The 17,672-nt window shown below is 43.7% G+C and overlaps 1 protein-coding gene across 1 annotated transcript; it reads right to left on the reverse strand.

Moving 5' to 3' along the window:
- Positions 1–4,727: 4,727 nt before the first annotated feature.
- LOC309378744 (aldo-keto reductase family 1 member C3-like) lies at positions 4,728–17,441 on the reverse strand. Its single transcript, XM_081927372.1, has 9 exons — positions 17,254–17,441; positions 14,173–14,340; positions 12,297–12,413; positions 11,193–11,270; positions 10,831–10,953; positions 8,738–8,847; positions 7,540–7,705; positions 6,610–6,692; positions 4,728–5,202 (listed from the first exon to the last, which is right to left on the reverse strand). The coding sequence occupies exons 1-9, from the start codon at positions 17,338–17,340 to the stop codon at positions 5,160–5,162; spliced, it is 975 nt and encodes a 324-aa protein (XP_081783498.1). The 5' UTR covers positions 17,341–17,441; the 3' UTR covers positions 4,728–5,159.
- Positions 17,442–17,672: the final 231 nt, after the last annotated feature.

A 17,672-nucleotide genomic window follows, 5' to 3' on the forward strand; every position in this document is an offset into this window, starting at 1 on the left:
TTGACTTAGCAGCATTGCATTCTCAGGATAAATAACCTATTTCCAACTTTTAAACAGTAATTTTCAGCAGAATGTCCCTTGCTACACCACCAGTTTTCATTGTTGAGTTAGCAGCAGTGCTTTCACAGGATAAAAAAATAGCTGTCTTCTTCTTCTTCTTCTTCTTCTTCTTCTTCTTCTTCTTCTTCTTCTTCTTCTTCTTCTTCTTCTTCTTCTTCTTCTTCTTCGTGTTCCACTAAAGTAATGCAGAGGCTTATTGCGATCTTCAATCAAGAAACTTCACCTCTTTGTTAGATCAGTAAATGTTAGACATACGAAAAGCAAGCCTAAAAGCTATGCAAACCTTTTCTTCAGGCTGTAGTATTGAAGTGAAAACAAATGTGATCTTAAAAAATAAATAAATGAAATATGTGGAGGCATCTGTTAACCCAAAGAAGCTGGGTATTCTGAGTGCCAATGAACACACAAAGGATGTAAGGAAGGAAAGGAGCACACATAAGATCCCAAACTGCCTCTGGCTGTGTACACTTTGCCAGCACATGTAAAACACATTTGATGTGCACGACATTCCCCAAAGAATCCTGGGAACTGAGATTTGTTAAAGATGCTGGGAATGGGAGCTTTGTGAGGGGTAAACTACAGTTCCCAGAGTTCTTTTCAAGGGGTCATATGCTTTAAATGTGCTCCAAATCATTAGCATCATAGAGATGTGGACTTGGAAGGGACAGTGAGGACCATCTATTTCAACCCCTTGCAATGCAGGAATCTTTTGCCCAACGTTGGGCTCAAACCCACAACGCTGAGATTAGAGCCTCATGCTGTACCAACTGAGCTGTCCCTCACAGTCATCTTCTGGTTTGGAGTAAACACCGTCAGAATGCAATGCACCATAAGAAATGTTAGGATGGATAAAGGATGTGGAACATGACACCATGTGCACAATGCTCACCCTGAATTCAGATTAAAAGGAAGCGTGTCCACAGCCTCAGCTTTTACTGGAGGGACTGAGTGGGAGACTGCAAGTAGCAACAAATGATTTCAGCAAGGACATTTTTAATATTGTTACAGATTCCAGAGGATAGAATGCATGCGTATAACATGGTCAGAAGTCATTTCAGGTCATGGTGGCAGACAATCAAACCCAGTTCTCTTTCCTCCTCACAGCCAGCAGAGGACCTCAGAGACAGCAATGGTCATTCCTGCCTATCCCTTCCCCAGAAGTGGAAGCAGCGACTTTGTAATTTAGAAGTTTCCCCTCATGTCCTGCTTCCCACAGACATCTGGTTGGCCACTGGGATGCCAGGAACAGGTTGCTGGACTAGATGGGTCACTGGCCTGATGCAGGAGGCTCTTCTTATTTTCTGAAATTATTTCAAATCATCTTGGCAATAAATCTCAGGCTATGCAGCTGCTTCTTTTTATGAAAGTAAATCCTCCCCCCCCCGTGCTATTTTCAATATATGACTCATCCCCTTGTAATTGCATTAGGGAACACATTAGGGAGAACTAGGGATGGAGGCCCCTTCATGGATCACTGCCTTGCCGTGGCGAAGGTGCTTGAATAATTCAGAGAAGCTATGAGCTATGCCATGCAGGGCCACCCAAGGTCATAGGGGAGAGTTTTGACCAAACATGATCCACCTGGAGGAGGAACCGGCAAGCCACTCCAGTATCCCTGCCAAGAAAACTCCATGGACAAAGACAACAGGCATATAAAAGTTATGATGCTGAAAGATGAGCCCCTCAGGTTGGAAGGCGTCCAACACGCTACTGAGGAAGAGCGGAGGACAAGTCCAAGTAGATTCAGAGCTGATGAAGCGGCTGGGCCAAAGCCGAAAGGACGCTCAGTTGCGGATATGCCTGGAAGCGAAAGGAAAGTCCAATGCTGTAAAGGAAAATATTGCATAGGAATCTGGAATGTAAGAACCATGAACTTGGGTAAGTTGGATGTGGTCAAAAATGAGATGGCAAGAATAAATATTGACATCCTGGGCATCAGTGAACTAAAATGGACGGGAATGGGCGAATTCAGTTCGGATGACCATCATATCTACTACTGTGGGCAAGAAACCCATAAAAGAAATGGAGTGGCCCTCATAGTCAACAAAAGAGTGGCGAAAGCTATACTGGGATGCAATCTCAAAAATGATAGAATGATCTCGATACAAATCCAAGGCAGACCATTTAACATCACAGTAATCCAAGTTTATGCACCAACTACTGGTGCTGAAGAAACTGAAATTGACCAATTCTATGAAGACCTACAACACCTTATAGAAGTGACACCAAACAAGGATGTTCTTCTCATTATAGGGGATTGGAATGCTAAAGTAGGGAATCAAGAAATAAAAAGGAACAACTGGCAAGTTTGGCCTTGGAGATCAAAATGAAGCAGGTCAAAGGCTAATAGAATTCTGTCAAGAGAACAAGCTGGTCATCACAAACACGCTTTTCCAACAACACAAGAGACGTCCCTACACATGAAGCTCATCAGATGGGCAGCATCGAAATCAGATTGATTATATTCTTTGCAGCCAAAGATGAGAAGCTCTATACAGTCAGCAAAAATAAGACCTGGAGCTGACTGTGGCTCAGATCACCAGCTTCTTATAGCAAAATTCAAGCTTAAACTGAAGAAAGTAGGAAAAACCACTGGGCTGGTAAGATACAATCTAAATCAAATCCCGTACGAATACACAGTGGAAGTGAGGAACAGGTTTAAGGATTTAGATTTGGTGGACAGAGTGCCTGAAGAACTATGAATGGAGGCTCGCAACATTATACAGGAGGCAGCAACGAGAACCATCCCAATGAAAAGGAAATGCAAGAAAGCAAAGTGGTTGTCCAATGAGGCCTTTCAAATAGCAGGGGAGAGAAGGCAAGCAAAATGCGAGGGAGATAGTGAAAGATACAGGAAATTGAATGCAGATTTCCAAAAAATAGCAAGGAGAGACAAGAAGGCCTTCTTAAACAAACAATGAAAAGAAATAGAGAAAAACAACAGAATGGGAAGAACCAGAGATCTGTTCAAGAAAATTGGAGATATGAAAGGAACATTTTGTGCAAAGATTACCATAATAAAGGACAAAAGTGATAAGGACCTAACAGAAGCAGAAGACATCAAGAAGAGGTGGCAAGAATACACAGAGGAATTATACCAGAAAGATATGGATGTCTCGTACACCCCAGGTAGTGTGGTTGCTGACCTTGAGCCAGACATCCTGGAAAGTGAAGTGAAATGGGCCTTAGAAAGCACTGCAAATAACAAGGCCAGTGGAAGTGATGGTATTCCAGCTGAACTATTTAAAATTTTAAAAGATGATGCTGTTAAGGTGCTACACTCAATATGCCAGCAAGTTTGGAAAACTCAGCAGTGGCCAGAGGATTGGAGAAGATCAGTCTACATCCCAATTCCAAAGAAGGGCAGTGCCAAAGAATGCTCCAACTACCGCACAATTGCACTCATTTCACATGCTAGCAAGGTTATGCTTAAAATTCTACAAGGAAGGCTCAAGCAGTATGTGGACTGAGAGCTCCCAGAAGTGCAAGCTGGATTTAGAAGAGGCACAGGAACCAGAGACCAAATTGCAAACATGTGATGGATTATGGAGAAAGCTAGAGAGTTCCAGAAAGACATCTACTTCTGCTTCATTGACTATGCAAAAGCTTTTGACTGTGTCGACCACAGCAAACTATGGCAAGTTCTTAAAGAAATGGGAGTGCCTGATCACCTCATCTGTCTCCTGAGAAATCTCTATGTGGGACAAGAAGCTACAGTTAGAACTGGATATGGAACAACTGATTGGTTCAAAATTGGGAAAGGAGTACGGCAAGGCTGTATATTGTCTCCCTGCTTATTTAACTTATATGCAGAATTCATCATGCGAAAGGCTGGGCTGGATGAATCCCTAGCCAGAATTAAGATTGCCGGAAGAAATATCAACAACCTCAGAAATGCAGATGACACAACCTTGATGGCAGAAAGTGAGGAGGAATTAAAGAACCTTTTAATAAGGGTGAAAGAGGAGAGTGCAAAATATGGTCTGAAACTCAGCATTAAAAAAACGAATATCATGGCCACTGGTCCCATCACCTCCTGGCAAATAGAAGGGGAAGAAATGGAGGCAGTGAGAGATTTTACTTTCTTGGGCTCCATGATCACTGCAGATGGTGACAGCAGCCATAAAATTGAAAGATGCCTGCTTCTTGGGAGAAAAGCAATGACAAACCTAGACAGCATCTTAAAAAGCAGAGACATCACCTTGCCAAAAAAGGTCCGTATAGTCAAAGCTATGGTTTTTCCAGTAGTGATGAATGGAAGTGAGAACTGGACCATAAAAAAGGCTGATCGCTGAAGAATTGATGCTTTTGAATTATGGTGCTGGAGGAGACTCTTGAGAGTCCCACGGACTGCAAGAAGATCAAACCTCTCTATTCTTAAGGAAATCAGCCCTGAGTACCTCACCTGAAGCTGAGGATCCAATACTTTGGCCACCTCATGAGAAGAGAAGACTCCCTGGAAAAGACCCTGATGTTGGGAAAGATGGAGGGCACAAGGAGAAGGGGATGACAGAGGACGGATGGTTGGATAGTATTCTTGAAGCTACCAGCATGAGTTTGACCAAACTGCAGGATGCAGTGGAAGACAGGAGTGCCTGGTGTGCTCTGGTCCATGGGGTCACAAAGAGTTTGACACTACTAAACAACAACAAGGGGTGGAGAAGGAGTTAAATTTTGTTCACATTTTAATGTGAAACTACACAGCTCACACTTCTTGAACCAATATGCAAATCAAAATGCAGTTATCCTGAGAAAGTGGCAATTCTCTGAATTTTGTGATGCAATTGTTCAGGTACATAACCATTACAAAAATGCATATAGTGGGGTAAAACATGCATTAAAGAGCATATATTAGTAACACGATGCAAAAATGCTTTATTTTAGCCAATAGTGCAAAGAAAAATGAGTACGGTAGGAGAAATCAATGATGAATTTTCAAGAGATTTTCTTTTCATCCCAAACTGATATGGAGATTTCAGGAACTGAAGAGTGGAAAATGAGATGCTGGGTGCAACTGATATTCACAGATTTGCCCAGTGTTTTCCATGGAAAAGGACCCAGGTTCAGAAGGGCCTAAATTAGATATGGGAGACGAGTCCTTATTCCACATCTGGTGAGTAATACTGTGGGTGATCAGCAAATCTGAAAGTAAAGAGAGTCAACACTCAGGGTGTGGAAGATGTACAAGCAACGAAAATTGATCTGTTGCCAGCCATTGCCTCATGAGACCATTTCACACAGTGCATTGTAAGCTCCCTGAGTCAAATGCCCACCCTGCTGAATATCTGGGAGACTGATAGTAAAAATGGTCCACCATTTGCAATATCGGGATGATCATATGTCCGTCTTCTCACTAGAGAAAATAACCACTAGATGATGAACACAGCCCTGGTTGCTGATTAAAGTGGTACAAAAGGGTTGGGTCAAAGGTCTCCCTCCTCTTCCCCAGCGTCTTTTTGAGACTTTCAGGTAGGGGCAGAAGGACAACTGCTGTTTTGGGAGTCCCTTCCTGGCAGTAATGCATGAAGCAGCCATCTTTCCCCCATCAAATGGGAATGTCTGCACATCATTGTATGGCATTGGTCTCAAGGGTATTTGGAAGCCTGGTTTCAAAGCACAGAGCAACTTTCGGGGGATGTCAAGGAACTGCCATCAGCTCAGAGGCGAGAGGTGGAAGGGCAGTTCTGGTATAAGGAACTTCTGAAAATCTTGCGAAGCAGTTCCTCCTCCGGCAAGGAGGAAACCCTCACCTCCAGCGGAGAGGAGGTGCAGCGACCAGGGGATTCTAGGGAGATCCTCAACACTGAGCCTGAGCAAACAGGAGAGGAGGGAAGTACCCCTTTGCCAGCGCCCACTCTGAGCAGTAGGTATCGGCGTGGGGAGGGGCGAAGAAGGTTGGGGGTCACGCGACTGTTATGCTGGGGGAGGTACAAAGACCGACCACTCCCAGATTCTGCTAGTGATTGAGCCCCAGGCATGAATTTACGACGCTCTTCACTGTAAATAGCTTGCACTAAGAATAAAAGCTGGAAAAGACAGGTCAGAGTCTTGCCTGTTTGCTCTCGAGCAACCACATCAGCTACAACTTGCTTTTTATAGTGGAAAAAGATCCTGAACTGACATGGGGTAAATTATGGGGAGTTTAGAAGTCCACCCCAAACATCATATTTTGTCAGAAACTGGACTTTTTCAAGACTGTCTAGGGCCAAAAACTACTGGGATAGCTCAGTCGGGAATGGATGGAACTCTTAATCTCAGGGCCATGGGTTTGAGCCCCGTGCTGGGCAAAAGATTCCTGCTTTGCAGGGGGTTGGACTAGATGACCACTGTAGTCCCTCCCAACTCTACAATTCTGTGACATGGACACTTGTCCATACGCTTTGGTACAAAGTACCCACAGTAATTCTATAATTTCACCTAATTCTCTATGAAGAGAAGAGATGGATGCTAGATCTCTTCTTCCTTTTACTTCCTTTTACTCTCGCAGTATGAATTCTTGTGTGAAGCACTTTTATGTATTCATATGCATACTATTTAAATATGACTTACGCTTCCGCTTTTATATAGCTCATGCTTTTGTGAAGGCCATCAATGGATTTCATATCCTCCTCAGACAACTGGAAAGTAAATGCCTGTCAGGAGGAGAAAAAAATAATGCTGAGGTGCTTTTTAATCATGTCTTTTTTTTTTTTGCACCTCAGAGCTGTGCACCTTTTTCCAGCCACAGAGAAACCAAAGCAAACTTTGCTACCACCTTCCAAAGTTGAATTCCTTCATTTAACAGCTTCAGTCCAGATGTCCTCCCATTGAGGGAATTTTATATGCATAGTAATGTAGGTTTGCAATAGAACAGGAGTGGGGAAACTGTGGCCCCCCAGATGTGGATGGACTCCAACTCCTCATCAGTCTCCGTCATCATGACCAATGGTCAGGGATGAGGGAAGTCACAACCCAGCAAACGTAGTTTAGTACTTGTTCAGTACTCACAGTTGTGCCCTCTTGATAGTGGCGCTCGCCCTGTGGAATGTCCTCCCATCAGATGTGAAGGAAATAAACAACTATCTGACTTTTAGAAGACATCTGAAGGCAGCCCTATTTAGGGAAGTTTTTAATGTTTGATGTTTTATTGTGCTTTTAACATTCTGTTGGGAGCCGCCCAGAGTAGCTGGCGAAACTCAGCCAGATGGACGGCGTATAAATACATTATTATTATTATTATTATTATTATTATTATTATTATTATTATTATTATTATTATGCTGCTGCAGTGTATAGCTAAACTACTGAACTTGCTCCCATGGGAGGCAGTGACAGCCAGCAACTTGAATAGCTTTAAACAGTAAACAAATTCATGGTGGATTAGATGTGTATCTTCGCTCCCGTACCCCAGCACCAGTTATGTGACCCGTGAGATCACAGTGTTGAAGTGATGTGCTTTTTCAGTATTGTTTTTTAATGGATTAATATATACTGCATTACCTGGATGTCTTCCTCAATTTGCTCTCTGGTGTCGGCCTTCACTAGGACCACCAGGCCGCGCTGCAGTTGGTAGCGAATAGCCACGAGAGCTGGGCTTTTGTTGTACTTCTTGGCGATCGCGACCAACAAAGAGTCTTCAAGCAGGGGAGGAGCGTCTGGATTTAACCTGTTGGAGAGCAATAAGGAGAGAAGGTGGGTTTCTGGTGTCAAGATGCACAAATATAGGGTGAGGGACACTTGGCTTGACAGCAATATATGAAAAGGATCTAGGGGTCTTTGTAGACCACGAGCTTAACATGAATCACAGTGTGATGCAGCAGGAAGAGAAGCTAACGCTATTCTAGGCTGCTTCAGCAGAACTATAGTGTTGCGATCGAGGGAATAGGGAAGCGGGTGGGGCTGTGGGTTAAACCACAGAGCCTAGGACTTGCCGGTCAGAAGGTCGGCGGTTCAAATCCCCCCGACGGGGTGAGCTCCTGTTGCTCTGTCCCTGCTCCTGCCAACTTAGCAGTTCAAAAGCACATCAAAGTGCAAGTAGATAAATAGGTACCACTCCGGTGGGAAGGTAAATGGCGTTTCCGTGCGCTGCTCTGGTTCGCCAGAAGCGGCTTAGTCATGCTGGCCACATGACCCGGATGCTGTGTGCTGGCTCCCTTGGCCAATAAAGCGAGATGAGTGCCGCAACCCCAGAGTTGGCCATGACTGGACCTAATGGTCAGGGGTCCCTTTACCTTTTTTATTATGCATTGGTCAGACTTCACCTGGAATACTGTGTCAATTTCTGCACCCCACAGTTTAATAAGGATATTGACAAGTTTTTAGTACAGTGCTCTTCTCCCAATAAATCACAAACTCATACTTTGCACGTGGATCATTCTGCAGCCAAAATGGTAGCATACATGCACCAAAGAGGTCTTTTTCTTTGCTGGAGTACAATCAGTATTTTTTTGGGGGGGATGCAAGGTTTCTGATAATGTCTATAATGGGATGGGAAGAGCTCTGTAGATCTCTCTGTGGAATGATTTCTCAAAATGTGGGGCCACTACATAAAAGGCCCTGATGCTGGTATCCAAAATGAGGATCTTTATTAATTGTGGGACCCAGTATGCAGCCTAAAGAGCTGATGTAGATGCTGGGGAATAGTGGGCCTAGGTGGTTGGATGAGATGGTCCCCAAACATTTTGGCTTCACCTCTTACCATCTTGGGTCCCTTTGGGATCCCAGGACACAATATCCTTCTAGGATGATATCGTTTGACTTGCAGAAGTCCAGCAGCTTGCTTTGGTTCCGATAAGGCTGGCATTCAACCTGCAGATTCAAAATCCCCCAACACAACCCAAAAGTGAGAATTCAGATGAAACAAAAACTACTGTGAAATAAAGGAAAGACAGAAAAGCAGATCAATGCTATTGTTTCTTGAGATATTCAGCTGTTACCTTTCTTAAAGTGTGTTGTGTTTTCTGATGCATCAGAATCTTTAGAGGACCATTCTTGCGTTTGTGGTTTCCATTGCCACGCTCCTCATCCGTGAAATGTGTGTTAGCTGAAGATGGGGGACAGAGCTTATTCCCCCACAATCTCCTGTCACTCCAGCCCTGTTGAGTCATTATACTCAAAGAAGAAATATCCTGGGCACACTGTCCTGCCTGCAGTGTCTCTATTTCTTCCCACTCAGTCTCTGAATTTTCTATGTTGAGCAGAAAGGTCTGATGGGGGATTTGCCTGGTTTTCCATCAAGCTGAGCAGATGATCTGGGACTCTGCTTTATCAGGGTCTCAATCAACTGATATTTCCAATCAAATTGAGCAGTGGAGACATCAGAAAATAAAATTAGGGGAAGAAGGGTGCAAGACTTTTCAAAGAGGGCAGTTATTGTTGTTGTTGTTATTTTATTAAAGATTTATTTACGAAAATATGTGCATTGTCTCTTTTTTCAAGTTGCATTTTATACAGATCAGTTTTATTTGTTGTGAGACATTAGTGTTACATACAGTGTGAGGTTGGGAAGAAAAGACAGGGAAAGAGGGGAGTGGGGAGTGGGATGGGGTTGGGTGGCAATTCTTCTATTTAAGGGAGCAGTCTTTTCTCATATGTAAGGAGGTAATGGTATAGTTTTCAGTAATCCTCCCTGTGTAAATGGATTTTGTATGTGAAAAGTGTCTTTTCTTCAAGTCACCACTGTGGCTCAGCAATGGTGGAAAGTATGGGGGGCATAAGAACTAATTGTCTGGGGTGCCCCCTATACTGCCATATATGAATTGGATAGCACATCAGGACTGGGCAGAGGGTACAAAGAAGCCATGATTGAAGTGGGACTATCTGGACCACTGTCTCTGTGGTATGGGGAGATCACGGCTGCACACATCTGATTGTCAGTCCATCACTCCTGCTTAGCTACCAGATTGCATGCCTTGGACTGGTGTGCTCTGGTCTCATTTGGTTACATAATATACACCAGTGCCCAAGTGAATCAGGGCTGCTTGGGTGCAACAGCTTTGCCCAGATGCCTAACTAAAAGGCCCTTCGCCCCCCACTTGAGAACTTCCAGAGTCCCCACAAGAGGCTGTGTGGGCCCTGACTTGCCCCATGCTTGCAGTCATGGGATGGGTTTTATCACATGACGGTGTATGTTTTCATTCCGCAGTGTGGGAAGTGACGGAGACGGGATGTTTCGTATTACATGTACTGTGTTCCATGATGTAGGACTATTGTCCTTTGTTTTCTCTCTTTGCTGTTTGATGCTGATGAAGACGGAGCTGAGTCAGAATGCTCTGAGTGTATGATATGTTAATAAAGTAGTTTAGCCAAAATGCTGCGCTGCTGAGTCTGTCACTCGAATTGCTAATTGCTAAAACTCTGCTGTTCCTAAGCGTGCTGAAGCCTCTAGGTATCAGTCGCTGTGATGTTCGGGCAGAAGAAAGAATTTGAAGCTCCCGAACGACTGACCAGGAGGGAGAAAACATGCCAGTCGGGCATGTGTCTCTATCGGAGTCCTACTTGCTTGTAGAATGATCCTGACACTGACTGCTTGCAGGCCTCCTTCTACCTGAGATGCTTGTTTCAAACATTATGCACTTCTCCACCCTTCTTTTGTCTGAGGATTCAGAAGTCTTTATTACTGGTTCCAGGAATTTAGGGGAGTCTACCCCACAACTGTGACTTAGTCTGCAAGCTTATAACCTTAAGCAAGTTTTTTCAGGGAATTGCTGTGTTCATCCAAAGAAAGGTCCTCTCACAAAAGAGCTTAAATAAAGAAGCTTTCAACCACTTAAAAAAGCAATCACACTTGACCTGGTTTATCACTGGCTTGTATTTCAATCCTGGCTTGTTCAGGATCATTTCCAGCTGCTGACGGCTGAAGCTGGACACTCCGATGGACCTCACCAAGCCAGCATCTTTGCACGCCTCCATTGCCTGGCAAAGAAAACATGACAGGTTTGTTGAGTGGTGTTTTGTTGAATAGCTGAGGCCACACACCCCCAATTAAGATTGGAAGCTCACTCATATACTCCCAAGAGTGTGCAATAATTCACCAGCTCTCATAGGAGCCATTGTGTGAGTCATTGTTCTTGACATGCCTCCTCTGGTGGAAGGCTACTGTGCTCTGTATCTGAATGACTCAAGGGATGGATTTCCCAATCCCAGGCACCTACCTCCCATGTCTTCTGAAGATCTACGTTGTCAAAAATCAATTTTTTGTCTTCTCCCATGGGAAATAAATCTGGTCCAGGCTAGAAAAGGAGGGGGAGGGAATTAGTGCATTTCAAGCCTAGAAGTGCACAAGCACCACATTTCACATTCTTGTTTATTCAAGAGGGATAAAGTTTACTTTATCCAGGAAAAAATACTTATGGTGAAATATTAGGTAAAGGTAAAGGTAAAGGACCCCTAGACAGTTAAGTCTGTTCAAAGGTGACTATGGGGTTATGGCGCTCATCTTGCTTCAAGACCAAGATAGCTGGCATTTGTCCTCAGACAGCTTTCCGGGTCATGTGGCCAGCATGACTAAACCTCTTCTGGTGCAACGGAATACCATGACGGAAACCAGAGCGCACGGAAACACCATTTACTTTCCCTCCGCAACGGTACTCATTTATCTACTTGCACTGGTGTGATTTCTGTTAGGTTGGCAGAAGCTGGGGCAGAGCAATGGGAGCTTCTGATTGGCAAGCCCAAGAACTACATCTTCACCAGCATCCCCCAGTTGCAATATTAACTCAGTATTGTCTCTTTTAATGCAGAGGTGGGGAATCAGTGGATCTCCAGGCTTTGGTGGCCTCCAAGTCCCATCAGCTGCAGCCAGCAAGGACAGTGATCAGGGATGATAGGAGTTGCAACTGAGGAACATCTGGAAGACCACAGGTTCCCCAAATATGCTTTAATTCTTTCTGTGCCCCATAGAACAAACTGTCTTCTCTCTCTGCACAGGTCTGTCTCCCCATCTCTCCAAGCCCTTTTTTCTTCCCTCGCTCAGTCGGCAAATCCTGCTATGCACATGATTTCTTTCATGTGATGCCCATGTAGTTAATGTCATCAGTATATGCAGCTGTTCTCTTTAACTGGCATGGCTTCTCCCCCCAAATCTGGGAGCGATCATTCCTTGATTAAGATATGTTCTAGCAGAGAACTGTCAGCATGTCTAGGAAATGACAATTCCCAATGCTCCTTCGGGGAATCAAATATTTTTAGTAGGCTTTCCCTCCTCCTCCCCCCAATTCATATATCGTACTCAAAACTTGCATTATGACATAATTTACCTTCATAGAACATGGATTGTGCATTAAGAACAGATCCATGTAGTCAAACTGGAGTTTCTTCAGGGATTCTTCTAAGCATTTCCGAACCAGCTCTGGGCGGTGGAAGGTACTCCAAAGCTGTCAAAAATATAAAGATATTTATATTTTCACACAGCCGTAGAGTTTTTGGGTCTCGGGACACTTTAGCTGTGGTAGATGACTATTCTGGTGTGCACAGAGTTAAGGACACACTCAAATATTGTTCTGAAGAGTATTTTGAATTGCTGTGGTGAGGTAAAGTAATTTTAAAGTCATCATTGCTAATAAATAGTATTTTTACCATTTATTTATGAAATTTATATGTTGCCCTTCATCAAAAGATCTTGGAGCATTTCACAAGATAAAAGCACAACTAAATCATCATCATCAATCTTTATTATGGTCCAGAGACCCAACAAATCATTACAAAGGAATACACAATTCATACAGCCTCCCTCCTGAACCAAAGATGGCATCGTTGGTGGTAGCATCAACTTGAGCTCCACATCAGTTGATGCGGTTTTTATTATTTTTATCAGTCTTTTATTAGCTTTTATCAGCCGCAATATTTTATCTCTGTCATTTGGCAGCTATATATTTACAAAGCTTGAGTTAGGGGCTTGAGTTAAAAGTCTCAGAGAAAGCCTTAATTAGCTCCAGCTCAACTAAACCTACCAACTACTTATCAGCAGGAGTGGAGATTAAACACCCTATCGTAGGAGGACGCCGAGCTTCCTGATTTACAGCAGAAATTAGTAGCGGCCCTATCTCTGGGAAAATGTCTAGGAAAAAGAAGCGACCGGCCTCATCTCCACAAGTAATCCCACAGCAAAAGAGCAAGCAGGGTAAAATGGACGATTTTGTTAAGAGCACAGAACTCAGAACCTACTACATTAGATAGAGCTCATTCCCAGATAGGTGGGGATGCTTTAATGGGTGGAGATCACCCAGGGGAGAATGCTGAGATGAGCGCTCATGAACGATCCCATGAACTACCATCTGAGGGGGCACAAATAAATAGTCAAAACAGAAGCAACAACACAGGAATCCCTCCTTCCAATAACCAGCGGCGTAGGAAGCCGCTCGGAGAGATGTGTGGATCAGGCGTGCTGCAGGCTCCGCGGTGAGTGCTGCCTGGCATTTTGTCACCCCGTCAGTGGTGACACCTGGGGCAGTCCGCACCCACTGCACCCCCCTTCCTCTGCCCCTGGCAAAAACATGTTCAAAAAGGCAATAGAATATTAGTGAGCCCAAGGCCTGGTTGAAGAGGAACATATTCGCCTGGCGCCTAGAGGTGTATCATGAGCCTCCCTGCAGAGAGCACTCCCCAAATGGGGAGCCATGCAGAAAAGGCCCCATTCTCGTTTTGCCGCCCTCCGAGCCTCACATGGAAGAGGCATACAAAGAAGAACCTCAGAGGATGAACACAGAATCTGGGTAGGTTTATATAGGGAGAGGCATTTTGTTCTGATTTTGTTAAATAATGACTGTGAAATATGTAACTGCATCATGATGGAGGCACTATATTCTACCCTTTAAAATAAAAAAAAAATAAAAAATACAGGCGCTATATTTTACTGTGGTACCTCGGGTTACAGACACCTCGGGTTACAAACACTTCAAGTTACAGACTCTGCTAACCCGGAAGTAGTACCTCGGGTTAAGAACTTTACCTCAGGATGAGAACAAAAATCGTGCACCAGTGGCACGTTGGCAGTGGGAGGCCCCATTCACTAAATTGATACCTCAGGTTAAGAATGGTTCCGGGTTAAGAACGGACCTCCGGAACAAATTAAGTACGTAACCAGAGGTACCACTGGTACCACTCTTTTTTTAAAAAAATGCCAAACTCACTCACTTTTCCAGTGTAGAAAATGTCTTCCCTTTTTATTGTTCCGTCTGCAATCTTCGCACGAATGGCCCGCCCAATGTGCTCCTCTGTCTGGTATACATATGCACTATCAATAAGACGGAAGCCGAATTCTATTGCTATCTTTGTAGCCTCCTCACACTTACTTTTTGGAACCTGCCGGTTGAAAAAGTGAAAAGGTTAGTCAAGGTTAGTCAAGGTCTCTGCTTCAGTGGGGAAATTAATATCAGAGGGTACCTGTAAGTAACACTGAGTATCGGTGGACATTTTCAAACTAGACCTGAGTCTCAGGGACTCAGCTAGGCTGGATCTAAACACATCAAAGGAAAAGAAAGAAAAAGCGTAAAGAAAAAGCAATTTATGTATACAGTATATGTTGCATGTGCGATATAACATTGTGCCACCAGATGGAGAAATGGAGTCTTGTTTATCTCTACCTGTTTTCCCTGTTTAAATTTACAGCACTTTATACTGAAACGCTTCTTTGATGTGTCTAGATCCATCCCTGCTGATGCCTGGGTCATCTCGTGGGATCTCTTTCATGAGGCAAGGTGGCACTGACCAGCAATGACAACAGGGCTCCAATCAAAGCTGCAAGGTGGTGAGTTGCCATTTTAATTTCCCACAATCCCTCTGCCAGTACACACCAAGGCACTATGGGAAATTAAAACGGGTGCTCCCAGATAGCTGCCAGGTGGGAAACAGGATGAAATCTTATCTTGTGTTTGTGATATGTGTTAGAATTCCTGCTCCATGATTGCAGTCATGGGATTGCTGTCTATCACATGATGGTATATGTTTTGACTCCACAGAGTGGGAAGTGACGGGGACACGATGTTTGTGTTACTGTGTTCTGTGAAGTGGGACTATTGTCCTTTGTCCCTTTGCTGTCTGATGCTAGAGAGAGAGGGAGCCATGTTGCAGTGCTCCGTGTGTGTTTATATGTAAATAAAGTGGATTAGGAAAAATGTGGAGTTGATGAGGTCTGTTACTCAAGTTGCGCAAACTCTGCGGATCCCTATATGTGCGGGTTTCGGTTGGCATCGGTCGCTGTGATGTTCAGGCAGAAGAAAGCTTTTGAAGCTCCCAAACGATCAACCAGGAGGGAGGGAACATGCCAGTCGGGCATGTGTCTCTGCCAGGGTCCTACTCGTGTGTAGGCTGAGCTCCTGACAGTATGCACATGTATGGGAAATAGCAATTTCTGAGTGCTTGACCCAAACATGCCAGATTTTTTTCATGGATTTATTAATGGTCAGGCAAAGAGAGACAATTTTTAGGACTTTCAGGATCACATCAATAAGTCAGCAGAGTCATTGCAACCCCCTATAACACATGTATCTCTATGGAGCGTTTCATAGCTGACAATACAATAAAATGTACTCCATGTTTTGGTTTGGCTTTTATGTTATATTGATGGTGTTACTGTTATAATACACACACACACACACACACACACACACTATCGTGAAAAAATGAAATATAAAATGGTTTGTGTAAAAATTTGATGCGAGTTGGGTTTCGGCTCTATGCCTGAATTCCTTCTAACTCTGGATACAAGACGGAACCAATTGCTGGAATAGGTATGCAAGTCTCTTGGCAATGGCCCCTAAGTATGGAATGTTAAGGAAATAAATGAAGGAGCTCTGTGCCAGAGGGCAAATGGGTGGGTAGTTAGAAAGACAAAAACTAGGGTGTGTGTGAAAGAGAGATCCAGGAGTTGGAAGCAGAAAGCAGGCTGGGCAGCTGAGAGATGGAGCCAAGCCTGATTTCTGCTGGAATCCAAGGCTATGGCCGTGGGAGAAGCAAGTCAATGATGTGAACCCCTCCATCCTTGTTGTTGGCATCTGTCTGTCTCAAGACACAATGGAGTGTGCCTCCAGGGGAAAGTAAAAATTGCTGTGTTAGGTTCAAGAGCAGAGTTTTCCTTCTCCTAGATAGGCTACCTCCCTAGCTGGATGAGCCCCATCTGCCCCTCATTTTCCTCTACAGCCCATACAGAAACCGCCTTCTTGACCGTTGGATCCACTATTAATCTCATCTGTTCAATCTGCCAGAGCCTCTCTTCACATGCAGGATTGAAAATGAGCAATCAATTAACTTGATTGAGCCAGTGTGGTGTAGTGGTTAAGAGCGGTGGATTTGTAATCTGGGGAACCGGGTTCGCGTCTCTGCTCCTCCACATGCAGCTGCTGGGTGACCTTGGGCCTCTCAGCCTCACTCACCTCACAGAGTGTTTGTTGTGGGGGAGGAAGGGAAAGGAGAATGTTAGCCACTTTGAGACTCCTGAAGGGGAGTGATAAAGCGGGATATCAAATCCAAACTCCTCCTCCTCCTCTTGCCAGTTATTTTGGTTCAAACAGTGGAACAAAGTTTGTAGAATGCTCTTTTTAAAAATTGGTTAAAATGTTTGTGAAATTGGAGAAATATCCAAGAAAGGATTGAGAAAGTCTTCGTCAGCAAGTAGCTCTTTGTATAAAATAGATTCTACCCCTCGCTTTATTTGTGAATGGAGCAGATATATGAATTGGAAAAATGGAAAAAGGAAAATTGCTTTGAAAAACTGGGTGGTAACTTTTATTTGGAAAATTCATGATATTCCTAGAAATTAATTTAATTACAATACAAGAATCGACACCGATCCCTTCATTTGCATTGCTGGTGATATGGACCAAATTAAGATGGTTTGGATAAAGAATTGATTCTATATTTATTGTTAGTGTCCAGAATAGTTAGCTAATGGCTGGTAATTTTGGATAATATTGTTACTCCCAACAAAAGTAATAGTGGGCACTTATGGTTCTATAGAAATATTTTTTAAAATATCACTAGAAGTTTTGCGCTGGGGACTATAAACCCTGCAGCAATTCACACTGGAAACTATAAACCATCCAAGTCTTGCACAAAACATTATTTGCTCCTGTTTCTGCTGGCTCAGGACCCTTGTTGAATGAGAAGGGGAGGTACCTCGTGCTGTGCTTTGCAATGTATGAAGCACTCTGCAGCTGGCAGGCATTTTGCTCTTCAAAATCAAGTTACAACAATCTGAGAGTTAAATGTGTTACTTACAGTGTCCGAGGTATATGTTCCAAACCCCAATACGGGGATTTTGTTCCCATCATTCATTGTAATGCCACAGTCTTTGCTAAGTGCCATTTTCTGCTTCTGTGCTTGTTCAGTTCTTGGCTGCAGGCTGGCTGAAACTGATCGACACTCTTGTGGCGAAAGGAAAAACTCGAGTGAGAAAAAAGAAGTTTGTGTTTCCAATAAAATGACTTCTGTTGGCACGATAGGAGGGGGGGGGGTGCTTAAATACTCTGAAGAAATGAGAGAGAAAGGCAGTGAACCTAAGGCCAACTTTTAATCAATAACTTTCAGTAGAATGTCCTTTGATGCCCCACAATTTTCATTGTTGACTTAGCAGCATTGCATTCTCAGGATAAATAACCTATTTCCAACTTTTAATAAATAATTTTCAGCAGTATGTC

This window comes from Podarcis melisellensis (assembly GCF_964234715.1).
Source record: "Podarcis melisellensis genome assembly, chromosome: 10".
Lineage (NCBI taxonomy): Eukaryota > Metazoa > Chordata > Lepidosauria > Squamata > Lacertidae > Podarcis > Podarcis melisellensis.